The 12,641-nt window shown below is 52.3% G+C and overlaps 4 protein-coding genes across 4 annotated transcripts; 3 read left to right on the top strand and 1 right to left on the bottom strand.

Annotated features, from left to right (window-relative positions):
- Positions 1–1,910: 1,910 nt before the first annotated feature.
- On the top strand, positions 1,911–5,352 carry HMPREF1541_04377 (uncharacterized protein; the record flags this gene model as incomplete). Its single annotated transcript, XM_008718723.1, has 7 exons — positions 1,911–2,068; positions 2,156–2,438; positions 2,517–2,774; positions 2,798–2,901; positions 2,972–3,315; positions 3,378–3,995; positions 4,076–5,352. 7 exons carry the CDS (start codon positions 1,911–1,913, stop codon positions 5,350–5,352), a joined length of 3,042 nt encoding a protein of 1,013 aa, XP_008716945.1.
- A 1,757-nt stretch (positions 5,353–7,109) lies between these two features.
- HMPREF1541_04376 (uncharacterized protein) lies at positions 7,110–7,601 on the top strand (the record flags this gene model as incomplete). Its single annotated transcript, XM_008718722.1, has 1 exon — positions 7,110–7,601. The coding sequence occupies one exon, from the start codon at positions 7,110–7,112 to the stop codon at positions 7,599–7,601; it is 492 nt and encodes a 163-aa protein (XP_008716944.1).
- Positions 7,602–7,797: 196 nt separating this feature from the next.
- On the bottom strand, positions 7,798–9,438 carry HMPREF1541_04375 (uncharacterized protein; the record flags this gene model as incomplete). Its single annotated transcript, XM_008718721.1, has 1 exon — positions 7,798–9,438. One exon carries the CDS (start codon positions 9,436–9,438, stop codon positions 7,798–7,800), a length of 1,641 nt encoding a protein of 546 aa, XP_008716943.1.
- Positions 9,439–11,275: 1,837 nt separating this feature from the next.
- HMPREF1541_04374 (uncharacterized protein) lies at positions 11,276–12,238 on the top strand (the record flags this gene model as incomplete). The annotated part of the gene is made up of 2 exons (XM_008718720.1): positions 11,276–11,794; positions 11,861–12,238. 2 exons carry the CDS (start codon positions 11,276–11,278, stop codon positions 12,236–12,238), a joined length of 897 nt encoding a protein of 298 aa, XP_008716942.1.
- Between the last annotated feature and the right edge of the window lie 403 nt (positions 12,239–12,641).

The following is a 12,641-nucleotide window of genomic DNA, read 5'->3' as shown; positions in this document are numbered from 1 at the left end:
GTTGCTGGAGCTCTTGGAGACCATGTCACGGAGCAAAGCTGTCAGGGAGCTTTCAAAGATGTCTTGCTGTGCGGCGTCTAGGAGCTGCTGGAGGCGGTTGTTGATCAAGGTGATGTGTGCGATCAGACCTTTCGATCAGACCTTTGATCCGCGCTTGGTCCAACTTCACCTATTTCAAGCGCTTGTATGCGAGGACTCGCGTGTCGATAGCCCTTTTGCGACGTTCGCGCATTGTTTTGCTTGTATGCGCCTGAAGTCTACCGAAGGGCCCGATGACGAGACCGTCCGCTTTCCTGTCCATCGTGACCAAACGCACCGGCTCGGAGGCACGACTATCAGCTTCAGGCAAGAGGTTGTACTTTTCCTTCAAGTCTGCCACGTTGTCCAGGTCAGAGAGCAATTGACCGAGACATTCCTCAGCCATTGCCCAATTGACGAGCTTGTTGGCTTCATGTCCACCGAAACCAACCTTTTCAGCCCACTTCAGCAGCCGAAACTCTTCCCATTCAAGCATGAAGCTGACTCGTCTGGCATCTTGTTCGGCATGGCGCGCTGCAGCGATGAGAACGAGCGCCTTAACACTTCCATTTAAAAGGGTGAGACTGGCGTCACGATCGTATGGAGCTGGCAAGAATCCTCCTCAAATACGGCGCCGATGCGAACGAATTGCATGGCCTATCAGAAGTTCCCGCGCTGCATATAGCCATAGTATACGGACATATCGATCTCGCTCGACTATTGCTTAGGTACAACGCAGATCCGGACTCGAAAAATGGCGATGGCCAAACCGCTTTCGATGTCTCTACTAACTTGTTGGTGTAAGGGAAGCAGAGCCAAGAGATGGCGGAGCAGATCTCCCAATTGCTGAATGCTCGTCGGTCTGGTCTCCACAACGAGGCTGCAGATGATTCTGACGGAGTGTCATCCGTATCGTCGGACACAAGTAATCAATTACGTGCATGAGAATGGCTAAACAAACAGCGTGTTCTACCTCAATATAGAAACAAGATCTGGACAAAAGTTGCGAATGTCACGGCCGGATTGTAGGACGCACCAGCACGTGGGTCAGGTACGATAAAGGCTTCAGTCGAGCAACCCTCTCCTACGAGAGTGGTTGACATCCATACAAAACTCCACCCACACTCGGCACGATCTCCCTACAGCTCACCACACAGTGATATGTAGCGGCAGGTCCCTCGTCGACAGTCCCCGCGGAAACCTCTCTGCGATGATCTGAGGCTGCCATCTAAGGGCTTCCGAAAACCTAAGAAAAGCGCTTTGCTCAGCAAAGAGGCAAGCAGATAGTCGACCGTAACCTCGGCTCGAGAGGCTCACGAATCTCATTTTTAACAATCATCGACAAACGATGTCTTCTCTGGATGATCACACGCCGTGACTGCCGTGCAGTGATGTATCGGCGCGAGTTTTAGCCCGGCCAACCAGAGACTTGGCCCCGAAGTAGGGGTAAAATCTGCGTCGAGCTCACGTGGGCGCTCACCGCCTTCGCGCCGCTTTTAACCTCGCCGCACCCTCGACTCACCCTCACCTCACCCGCTCCTCACCTTCCACTCACCTTCCCAGTCAAACCCTCGCCCGTCTCCCACACCGTCCTCGCGACGTGATCCACCGTGCGACGCGGCGCCCCTAACCCATGTCCCAAAAATGGGCGACAGCAGGCCGTCCCCGTTCGGGGACCTCCCAATGCGCGGCCGAGCCACCTTCCCCCTGCACGATGGCACATACAAAGACCTGGTGTCCAGCCGATCCGCGGCTGCACCTCTCTTTCCTCTTTCCTCTCTCCTCTCTTTCCATCACCTCTGCCGCCTCCATCAGTGGCTCTCGTCGCCTGCGCCTCACCGTAGCACCCACCACCCACCACCCATCCAGCCAGCCCGTGCCACCTGGTGCCCATGGCCGAACCGACCGCCGACGAACTGTTGCTGGCCCGTGCTGAAGCCAACGGGTACCGGCGAGGGGCGCACAGGGAGGCCGATCAGCTCTGCGGCCGTGAGAAGCATGTGACCAAGACGAAGAAAGATCAAGACCGCACAATGAGACGCTACGTCCTGTGAGTCTGGCCAAACCCCCTCCCCTCCCCTTGCACCTCGTTCTTGGGGAACCCTTGACACTGCCTCCGACTCTGACTCTGTCTCAGATGGCACCTCTCAGAGATGAGGTGGAAACACGCGCAGAAAGGGCTCCCTCCCCCTGACATGGACATGGCCCGCGACCAGTGCCTCCGACCCGGAATTACCGCCCCCGACCTTGTGAACGTGAAGGACTTTGTCCGATTCTACATCTCGACCAGCAAGCCTCGCCTGGATGCCCACCGACCGACCGTTGATTCCATCAATACCGTGATGGAATGGTTCTTTGCTGGCTTCACACGCGTCACCGGCACCGAGACCGTTGAAAGGGAGCGGAGCGAGGTGTACCATGTAAGCTTTACTTTAAAACAATTGCGGGACAGAAGATGTACATCTGCTCTAAGAAGGCTGAGTACTGATATCCCGCAGTGGGTACGGACAACCTTGGTTAAAGAGGGACTTGTTGTCAAGAAACATGTTCCGAAACACAACTTTGCCGACCGCGACCTTTCGCGAGTCCTGCTCGCTCTCTGGACGCACAATGATCTTCTCTTCATTCACGAGCGATACCGCGTCCAGGTGACATTTATTATCCATGTGTACTGCTGGACCGGGGCCCGCCTCGGTGCCTTCTTTACCGGCGGCCTTCGTTACCAGGTACGAACCATTCGAAGTAGACATGGTTTAGTCCTTGAATCTCACACTGCCAGGACGTGACGCTCGTGTTGCAGCGCGTGGAGGGTCGTAGCTGGAGGCTCATCTACAGGCTCGATCAGCGGTGGGTGAAAAACAACCGTGACCCTGAGAATGTGGTGTACGTCTTTCCCTTCCATGTCTGACCTCCGATTCTCGTTGGTGACTGACATTTCATGTTCACTTATCAGGTTCGGTGCTGCAGCAAAGGACCATCACCGACTGTTTTACAACGATGCCGGGTTCCTGCTCGCCATGGCGATTGCTGATGGAGCTCTATTTGGCTACGAGTCACTTGCAGAGGTGCAAGAGCAGAGGATCCCTGACGGCGACGACGAGCTCATCCTCAGATTCAAAGACTCGGCCTTGGGGAAGCCCATCCTTCGAAAATGCACCAAGAAAGATGGGGTGACTGATCAGCCAATGGCCCGTGATGCTTTCACCGAGATTTTTAGGAAGATGCTTCTTAGTGCGGGCTATTTTTGTGGCACATCGATTCACGCGATCCGGCGGCAGCTTGGCAAACGTGTTGACGGTAAGCAAACCTACTCTTCAGCGCCTTCCTACACTGGATAGCTCTACTAACTCTCTGCCCAGAGCGCTATACCTCTGTCCAACGCTCACAGCACCTAACACAAGGCGACCCCCGAGTCTTTGGCCAGAGCTACGTGGCGAACTGTTCCACAGTGGATGGCCAGGCGGCATTCCGTGGTGAAGAAAGCGATCAACGCCACATCGAGTACTTTCAAAGCTTGGAGAAGTTCCGTGAAGCAGGTCTACCTGCGCGACTACCCTCCCACCTTGACGAGGCTCTGACCCGTGACCCAAAACTGTGTCAAATCAAAAGCGAGATTGAGGCGCTCACAAAACAGAAGGCTGGCATTGACATTCTCAACAAAGTCAAAAAGCGTCACGCGGCTCATCTCAAGACGATCAAAACAACAGCGCTACGTCAGTACCAGGAGCACTGGGTTCGAGAGCGCCGAGATTGGAAGATCCTGACGCGAGGGAAAGGCGCTACACATGACCAGTCCAAGACTGATTTTGTGCAGAGTATCTGTCAGTTAATACCAGAACGAGCCCGAATCGCGGGTGCGATGGCCGTCGAAGAGGCCCTGGAGCCCGGCGCGATGTGGCAGGCCCTGGGGGATCTTTATACACTCTGTGTTGAAGACTTCACAGTTCTCTACCTTCCAGGGTGCCGGCCGGTTGACGGTGCGTGCCCCAGAAGCTGCTGTCAGCGGCAATTAGACTGGTTGAGTTCCTCCGCGCGCCTTCTGGACTTACGCTAACAGGCTATAGTCTACCAAAGGCTTCCCGCAGCCAGCACATCCAGACTTGTGTGCGTTGGGAAATGGCCAGCCGTCTTGGACATCTCCAGAAGGATGTTCACTATTGCCATCTTTGCTTTAGTTGGGTCATAGGTGAAGACTGGCATCCACACTGCAAAGAGCACCTCGCCACCATGGTAACCAAGCGGTGTGGCACAATCACTCATTGCCACACCTTGATGCGTCCTGGCTATTGCCCTTTTTGTATGGCTGAAGAGAAACTGCCCGCGCCCGAGCGGCTAGAGTCGTGGACACGAGACCACCAGTTGTGGGGCCACGTCGAGGAGCATCTCGAAATCTGCCACTGGCCCCGTAGGTGCCCCCACCCACTCTGTGGTGCTTCCGTCTTTGAAGATGCTGCGGCCTTTCGATTTCATCTGGTGGACGAACATCGATTCAGCCAAACGCGCCCTGTGAAGGCGGCCTATTCGACGCCTCCCAACGGTCAGCCCAACAAGAACCTTCTCGACGGCGGCTCGCCAGCAGTGAGCTCGTCTCCCAAACGGAAGCAGCCAACCAGCACCGAAGCCCTCCAGTGGGTGCCATGGCAGACCACCCACCATTCGCGTATGATCCCGGAGGAGGCGGTCTTCTCTCGCTCTCCAAAGCGGTGCCGACAGTCACCGCCAGCTATTTGTCCTGCGGCCCTGTCTCTGGAACGGGACTTGGCTGTCGACCACACTGCCTACGGTGCAAAGCATTCGCCCATGCTATCCGATCCGTATTTTTCTGGGACCGAGAGCGATGAAACCCTGATGAAGTACGCGTACAATATTACCACCCCTCGCTGTGCAAGTCCAGATAGCACAGGCTGGGCGCCTGCGCTCGAAGGTGATGGCGATATCCTGTTCAGCCAATATTGCCGCTCACCTTCGCCCTCCCCAGCCCCTTCGCCAGACGACACCTCGAGCGAGTCAAGCGGGACAACCCTGGTTGATTTTCAATCTCGTCAGCCTTGCGGTAGCCCTGGGCTGTCCTCAGCGACAGCTGCGAGTGTGGTGCATGATGATGAAGTGCCTGACCATGTCCGTACACTGCCACGGATCCGGTTGCGAGTCAGCCAGCCCAAGATCACACTGCGCCTCAATGTCTCAAGAACAAGCCACGCCCCAGGCAACAAAGGTAACGTAACCAAGCACCGGGGTAATCAGCGAAGCAGAGAAGATAGTGGAAGTGCGAAGCCCAAGGGTATTATTATATCGAAAAAGGTGAAAGGAAAGAAGAGAGGTGGTAGAAGATAAGTTAAGGTCATACATACTGAGTACTAGATTGACGGGTTGTTGGCGCATGCTTCTGTGCTCAGTCAGTGTCAATTTGTCTCTAAGGCTGGCTGAAGATGGCTTTAACTTGTATGTGGCGAAAGATATGAACGTATCATCAGTGGCATCACCAGAAGTAGTGGAAACGTACAGGACAGTAATCTCGATATGAAATTGTTACTGTAGTGTAATTGGCATATCCTTTTCTTTCACGTCAGTAGGTAAAGAAGCGAGTCGCCGCGGCGACGAGCAATCTTCGATACATGCAGTTTTGTAGTGGCATTCTTCTGTGCTCCTGACTTTCCTTGTTTTAGACGCACCTCATGGAGACTGTCAACGGACGTGTCGTCATTCGCGCGATCGTGGTGGCACGCTCCCAACCTCTCGCGGTGACGAGAATGCCGTATCTCAGACTCCAATTCCCACACCCGAGATTCACTTTCCCGAAACCGTTCACGAATTCGGTCTCGATCAGTCTCGACCTCTTCAAGCTGCTCCTGCAGATGCTTGATAATCCGCTTTTGCTTCAATACATCTTCACCTTGATCATGCATGATGTACTCCTTCAGTTGCGCTTCTGAATCTGACAGTCGTTGCTCCAAATATTGTATTCGAGCGTTGGCATCCTCAAGCTCTGTTTGGCAGTTTTTGTTAAAGTCCTTGCTATTGCTCAGTTGGATCTCCAGCTCAGCGAATGTACATGGTTCTTCCGTTTTCGCATGGAGGTGTGGCTCCTGCTGTACGATTGCAGGGTGTTCTGACGCGTCTTGACTCTCTGCTATGCTGCCCACGGCTTCAGTCTCTCCATGGTCTGCTACTGCTGGGGGCAGAGCCTGACTGGCCTCTGCCGAGATTTGGCGTCTCCTCGTAACTTTCTGTTCCTTTGCGACTGCGTTTCGAAGATTGTCCTGGAGCCGAATAGTTGTCTGAAACCGCTGGACCAGTTGTGTATCTCGTGGCATATTGAGTAATTTCGACGTGTGATGGTGCAAAGTCGATGATAGCAAACGTTCTGTGCGGCTTATTTCTTAAAGCGCTAATCGCATCAGCGCGGCAAGATCACTGTTTTGAAGGTTGCAGCTTCATCACGCGACTACAAGGGTGATGATGAAAGGCCTGGACTGATTGGTCACAGTAGTTAGAATCCTGTAGCGCCACGTTGCACGCTCTCTGCACGTCTATCTACGTGCTCTCATCTTACTGGTCATCTTTCACTCTGCCAAGGGATGGAGAAAGGTGTTGTGAGAGGGTTTTAGCCCAAATGCTCAAAATACTTGCAGAATGCAGCATAGTGCATGCTTTTTGCAGACACATGTCATAGTATTAACCAAACAAGATACTAGGTCATTGCATCCTGGCTCTATACAACGAATCGGATACTGCAGACGGAAAGTTGTGCATGATCATGTCGTTTCCACGTCTGAAGCCAACGTGACGTCGTGCTATTGGTAGCAATATTTGACTGTGCAGTGTACCATGAATCTTGACTGCATTCTAAGCGATACCGGTCAGCATACCGGCCAGTGAGAGCCCACAGTAACACACCCATTCGGAGGGTATGTGATCTGAGGACATATTCTCCAGATAAAAGTCGTGACAGGTTCCCAGATAGAGACTTCTTCATTATTAGGGCGCCATCATCTCGGAAATAGCTGTTCCCCGATACGACCAAACTCAAGATAGTCCTGTCCCGATTCTTCGGCCGCCTTCAGCCCGCGTATAGTCACGTCGTCATAAGTATGGCGAAGAAAAAGACCCTCAATCCCACACCAGAGACGAGGAAGTTTCTCACGTTTCCGTGGCACCACAAAGACATTTTAAAGGCTGTCACACCCAACCTGACCTGCACATGGGTGCGTAAGGGTATAAACGACAGAACTGCCGACCGAGAGTACACAACCCACGTGATGGGCAATTTCAGGTGCATCAACACAACCTGCAGTACAAGCGGCTGGAGCAGTAAAAAGGTGGCCATTCAAATCAGAGGTTACACAAAGAACGGTTACAATGCTGTGGTATTCAATCAGCGATGCAAGGAATGCAATCAGCTAGGCACGCTGTTCCTGGACAAGGAATCATACGTCGAGCGAGTCTCATATAGGATTCAGAAGTGGGCTGGCATCAAAGTAGAACAGCCGTTTTACGCCTCCAGGGAGGGTTTGCCACACAAACAAGAGCTATGTGAAGGCTGTAAGAGAGGCGTTTGCCGACAGGCGAACGACTGGGCGTGAGAGCGACTATTGCGGGAGGAAGGTAGAGTTTGGTTTAGTATTCTTGGGGTACCACAGCGATCTAGCGATAACAATGACACATAATTGAATGGACATCCTCTTGCATGTCAGACAATCCTCTTCTGCTGAGAATGACCACATGATGAAACCTATATTGGCAAAGCTACGCAGAGCTTTGGATAGGTGGACTTTCAACTCACAGCGAATGAACAATGGCGTACTGACACGCTGACCGAATCTTGTTGGCGGGTTGGCTCCACAGTCTCTCTCCTAAGACATGTAGATCAGGCTCTGATGCATTTATCATGCATAGTTTTTGAGTTCTTGGAACACAATCGCCAGTATGTGCCCGCTCTCGTTGTAGAATCTCCAGGAAGGAGGCCGCGCTGAGCCTCAGACGTTCATGTGGCTTATTGGGAGCCGATTCGAGTGCAATGCTGACTGCCTGAGTTACCGAGAGTCCTCCATCGGTGATAGCATAAGGCAGAGATATTGAAACCTCTGTCCATTGTCCACGAATAGGTCTGGACTGCGGCACAGCCATCACCAAGTGGCTTTCGACACCCTCGTCATACAGACAGAGCAATATGTATGGTTGGCCACCTCCTATATATTTCATCTTTGTATGGCAGTGTTCGCATTCGGAGAAAGGTTGCGCGTGAAAATTCGGCTGCACAGTTCTCGCAGATGAGATGGTGGTGTTGCACGTGAGGACATCTTGCCCAAAACACCAATCTTCAATTGAGTCCAGCTCAATGTCCATGGCTCTCCGTAGCTTGTGACTGACAGAGAATAGCTGTGAATGGTGATGTAGATAGGCGCCAGATCCGCGGCAGAACTCTATGGTTTGTAAGAAATGACGAATCGGATCCACCGAGTAGTCAACATGCAAACAATGTCCGTTGTACGCAAGCGATGCCAAAGCATACGTGCGATCCTGGAAATTCTGGCACTCTAAGCTGGCAAAGTCGAGTATTAAGTCTGTCAACGACGCAGGCCATCGTCCTGCTCGCAATTCTTGTAGTCGAGACGGTACGCTCGAAGTTGTCCGATCTGCTGCTGAAGCTGAGATATAGGATCGATCTTCTACTATTCGCAACAGTTTCTGGAAACTGTCCCATGACGCTACGTGTCGACCGTTTGTAATGTCGACATCTCTCGCCAGCACAATCTCCTGTACTATCCAGAGTCTAGTCCAGTAGGTGGATCTCGCGATCTGTAGAGTGCCTGCCAGGATGCGTTTCCAGCTGCTTGAATCAACGAGTCGAGAATCGAATGCGTAAGGAGCACTGACCGTACTCCATCGTCCGTTACTAATTTTCTGCATGAACTTCCATGCCATGCGACTGAGCCCAGATGGAGCCATATTGTGCGAAGAATGGTGACCGATGTCTGGTATGAACGCAAGGATTCTGCGCGGCCGAGAGTAGATGCGTTGCATAATAGCTATTTGACGACTCTTTTCCTGATGATCGTCTTGGTTGATGCACAGCGCATCGATCCAGAGCCACTGACCAGCTCTATTCAATCTGGCAAATTCAAGAAAGCTGTAAAGGTTGTCCTTGACGTACAAGGTCTGTTGGTAGATCTTTATTGGTCTTGTGGGAATCCCCTTGCCCCATTCGTAGGAAATTGGCAAGTATGAAGTTCCAGGGATGCTGAGTCTCCATTGACACTGAATTAGACCACCATCGTCTAGATCTGGCAAGACTCTCACCGTCCGGATCGAGTCTGCACCAACTGTGAACGACGCAAATGGAGAGTCAGTTTCCATTTCCACGCTGTTAGCAATCCTGCTGCCGTTGCGCAGCTGTATTTTAGCCCGTCGCGCTACCATTTTGGTGGCGCGGGAGACAAAACACAAACTCCCAGAGACGGGCTCATCTGGTCGTCCCCTTGCTAACGTCAGATGACTTCCACATAGTTTCTTGTCTGATGACTGACTTCTTCTCCTGCTCGAGTTTGGTGATCGCTGCAGCCGTTACCGACCAGTTATGGCCTGACTAAATTGATGGAAGGGACGTATCGGTGTCTGTCGGTTAATGATAAGGGAGGGGCTTTGAAAATTCTGCCGAGCTACATTCAATGCTACTATGACCAACGAAGCCGAGGTTAGGGCGAGGACACGCGTCGATTTGTGAATGCAAGGTGTTCTTTCTCACCGAACCGCACCATCCCTGTGAGCTGGCGCCTAGCAAGTCATTGAATCAATCACAGAGGGCCACGTCACCTTGCGCATGCCGCCCGGGTGGACCGGGCATCAACGCCTCAACGATGCTCCTCTGAATCATCATAGGGCTGCTACCATACAGTATGGCTGGAGACGGACGTTCAGCACAACGCAATACGCAGCTGTCAGACAGGTTTCTCGATGCTTCCTAATTCCTGGGAAGGAGGCTCGATTGTGGGCATGAAAAACCTCATGGGTCCTGCCGCTAGGGTTCGACAGCGATCGACTAGGCTCAGCCGCTGCGAGGGGCAGACACATGATTCGATGCTCAATCGCTTCGCAAGCCGCCCGAATCTGGGGCTCTCCAAACTGTAGTTGATTGGTGAATCGCTACTCATATCCCTTGAGCTCCTCAAGCCGCCTAGTCGCGCATGGTCTTACACCACATTAAGTAGCATTTATCTAGGCAAACCCGTTCCTTCATTATGGCAATGCATGCAATCCTGGCAGTTAAGAGTTGAGATCCATCCACGTTACTAATTCCCCACTATTAGATTAAATGCTATCTGATCCCTGCAGGCGCTCTCGCAGCAATGGGCACGACCTACATATTCCACGCTGTTGGTTTCTGCGCTGCTTGTACTTAGGCTGCTTCGATCGCAGCAGGCGTGCAGGCCTCCGTTCACGGTGCAGCCGTCCCCGCAGGAGACATGTTTGCAACACTACAGGAGCTCACGTGCGCCTCTTGCATGATCTTTTCTACAACAGTATGGCAAGGCTTGGGTGGCGAAGCACGTGGTTCAGACACCGCAAGAGAGCAGCAGCGAACGGCGGACCGGAGGACCGAGCGCTCCATTCACGGCCTCAACGTTCTCTTCGTCGCCGATGCCAAGTTCGAGTCGTCCATGCTGCCCTGCACTATTAAGAAGGCAAGCGCGAAGAATCATTGTAAATGCTAGGGATCTTATCGTCCGAGCCTCACCCACGCTTCAAAGCTCATATGAGAGTCACAGGCCTGCTCGTTTCGAAGGCGCAGCGGCTCAGCCTTAGCTGAGGTTTTCCATTGGCGATGATTAGCTTTCGCTAGCGCCTGACCATGGGTGTTCTGATCCCTGCATTAGCCCCAAATTACAACAAGGGGCAGTCTTGTGGTCCAGCACACCGGTTAGGTTGCTTCGTGCTGAAGTGATATACGGTTGATTCGCATGCCTCCTCAACTCAGGTCTCATTTTGATAATTGTGTAGAGCACTACTTACTGGTGAGCTCATTCATTGCGTCGATCTGTAAGATCATCACTGCTGTTCGACATATCACGACATGGAGTCTGCAAGCCCAGATAATCTTGTTGCCAGACCACAGAACGCTCTATTGTCACAAGACCGATCATCTACGACCGATTATTCAAGCGAGGTTAGAGTCATTGAGAGGCACTATATATATAAACCGCCCACATTCTTCGATTCTGCTAGAGCACTGCGATTCCATGCCTTTCTCAGACGTGGCATGCCTGACCCTTGGAAGCACGTGCTATCCACGAAAGACCTCTACAAGTGCCTCCTTTCCGAGCGACCTGATTCTCTCCCATCTGTTACGCCTAGCTACCTCGAAGCCGGCAATAAACCAGAAATCGAACATTCACAGGAAGGTTCGGCTTGTGCTGAAGGGCTTCGCAGACGTCATGGTTGTTCTGAAAATGGTCGATCCAGTCAGACTCCTAATCCCACAGGTACTGGAGCACAGCACAATTCAGATGATGCGCAGGCAAGGCACGATAGGCGCGTAAAGCGAGTGGAGAAGCAGATGGAGACTGTCTTACAAGAGGCAAAAGCGGACCGTTATCACGTTTTCATCTGTTGGGGCAAGCAGAATGAGTGTGATATATTGGCTGTGGCAATTGAGAAAGTCAAGTTGGAAAGCCAAAGTGAGCTATGGAAGGAGATCCGCCGAGCGTACTACGCAAGCCGTGGCTCGTGGCGCAAGTTTGTGCCTCTCCTCCGTGTGAAGAATGTGAGCAAGGCATCGGTATGGCGCGTCGCTTTCACAACAGGCTCAAATTTAGCAAGGAGAAGTCGCTGACGACTAGTTTAGATATCCATATTAGGTGCGCGAGGATATCTGGAGACTTCTGAGGGTGTTCGCAACGCTCGTTTCCTGGGAATATGCAGCAAGGACGAGCCCGCGGCCCAGCGGCGGAAGGAACTCGAGACAGCCAAGAATTCCATCAAGAAAACCACCGATTGTTACTACGATGCAGTCACCGGTAAGACCGAGCATTTGGACATCGAGTGTCCAGAGTACTGGGGAGAAAATGAAGGCTTTTGCCCTACAGAAAGCCTCCACCATCTGAACGAGGCCCTCTCAACCTTATCGATGCGACCCTTCCTGAGTCTTATGTTTCATAACCCCACAACAAGCGAAGCTAATGCGCAGCTCTCGCGAGAGAAGCTTATATACAGTCCATGGTAAGTCAAGACATGTAATCTTGGACCTTTCTGACTGGAGAGAAGGTACATGCAGTTCCTGATCCAGTGCCACGGCAGTCGAGATTTGGGCCAACTAGCCCTCCCCGCGCTTCACTTTGATGAGACATTCGGCTCCGACCATCGTTCCGTTACATTTACAATAGGAGCACTGCTTCTAGCTGTCTATGTGGGAAAATTCATCTTCAGTGACTGGGCCACAGCCTGGACTGCTGGGAGCTGCTTGGCGGCTTTGATGGGACTATACATAAACGACCAACCACCTGTTGAAGGAAACTTCTGAGCACTGATTCCATTGCTAAACATATGCTGCGCTCACTCAATAGATTAACGACCAATAGCATAGTGAACAAAGCTGGAGATTCGAAGCTTGGAAAAGTTCCATGAGG

The sequence above is a fragment of the Cyphellophora europaea genome, assembly GCF_000365145.1.
Source record: "Cyphellophora europaea CBS 101466 unplaced genomic scaffold supercont1.4, whole genome shotgun sequence".
NCBI lineage: Eukaryota > Fungi > Ascomycota > Eurotiomycetes > Chaetothyriales > Cyphellophoraceae > Cyphellophora > Cyphellophora europaea.
The sequence above is the reverse complement of the archived record's forward strand: the minus strand, read 5'-3'. Positions and strand labels throughout refer to the sequence as shown.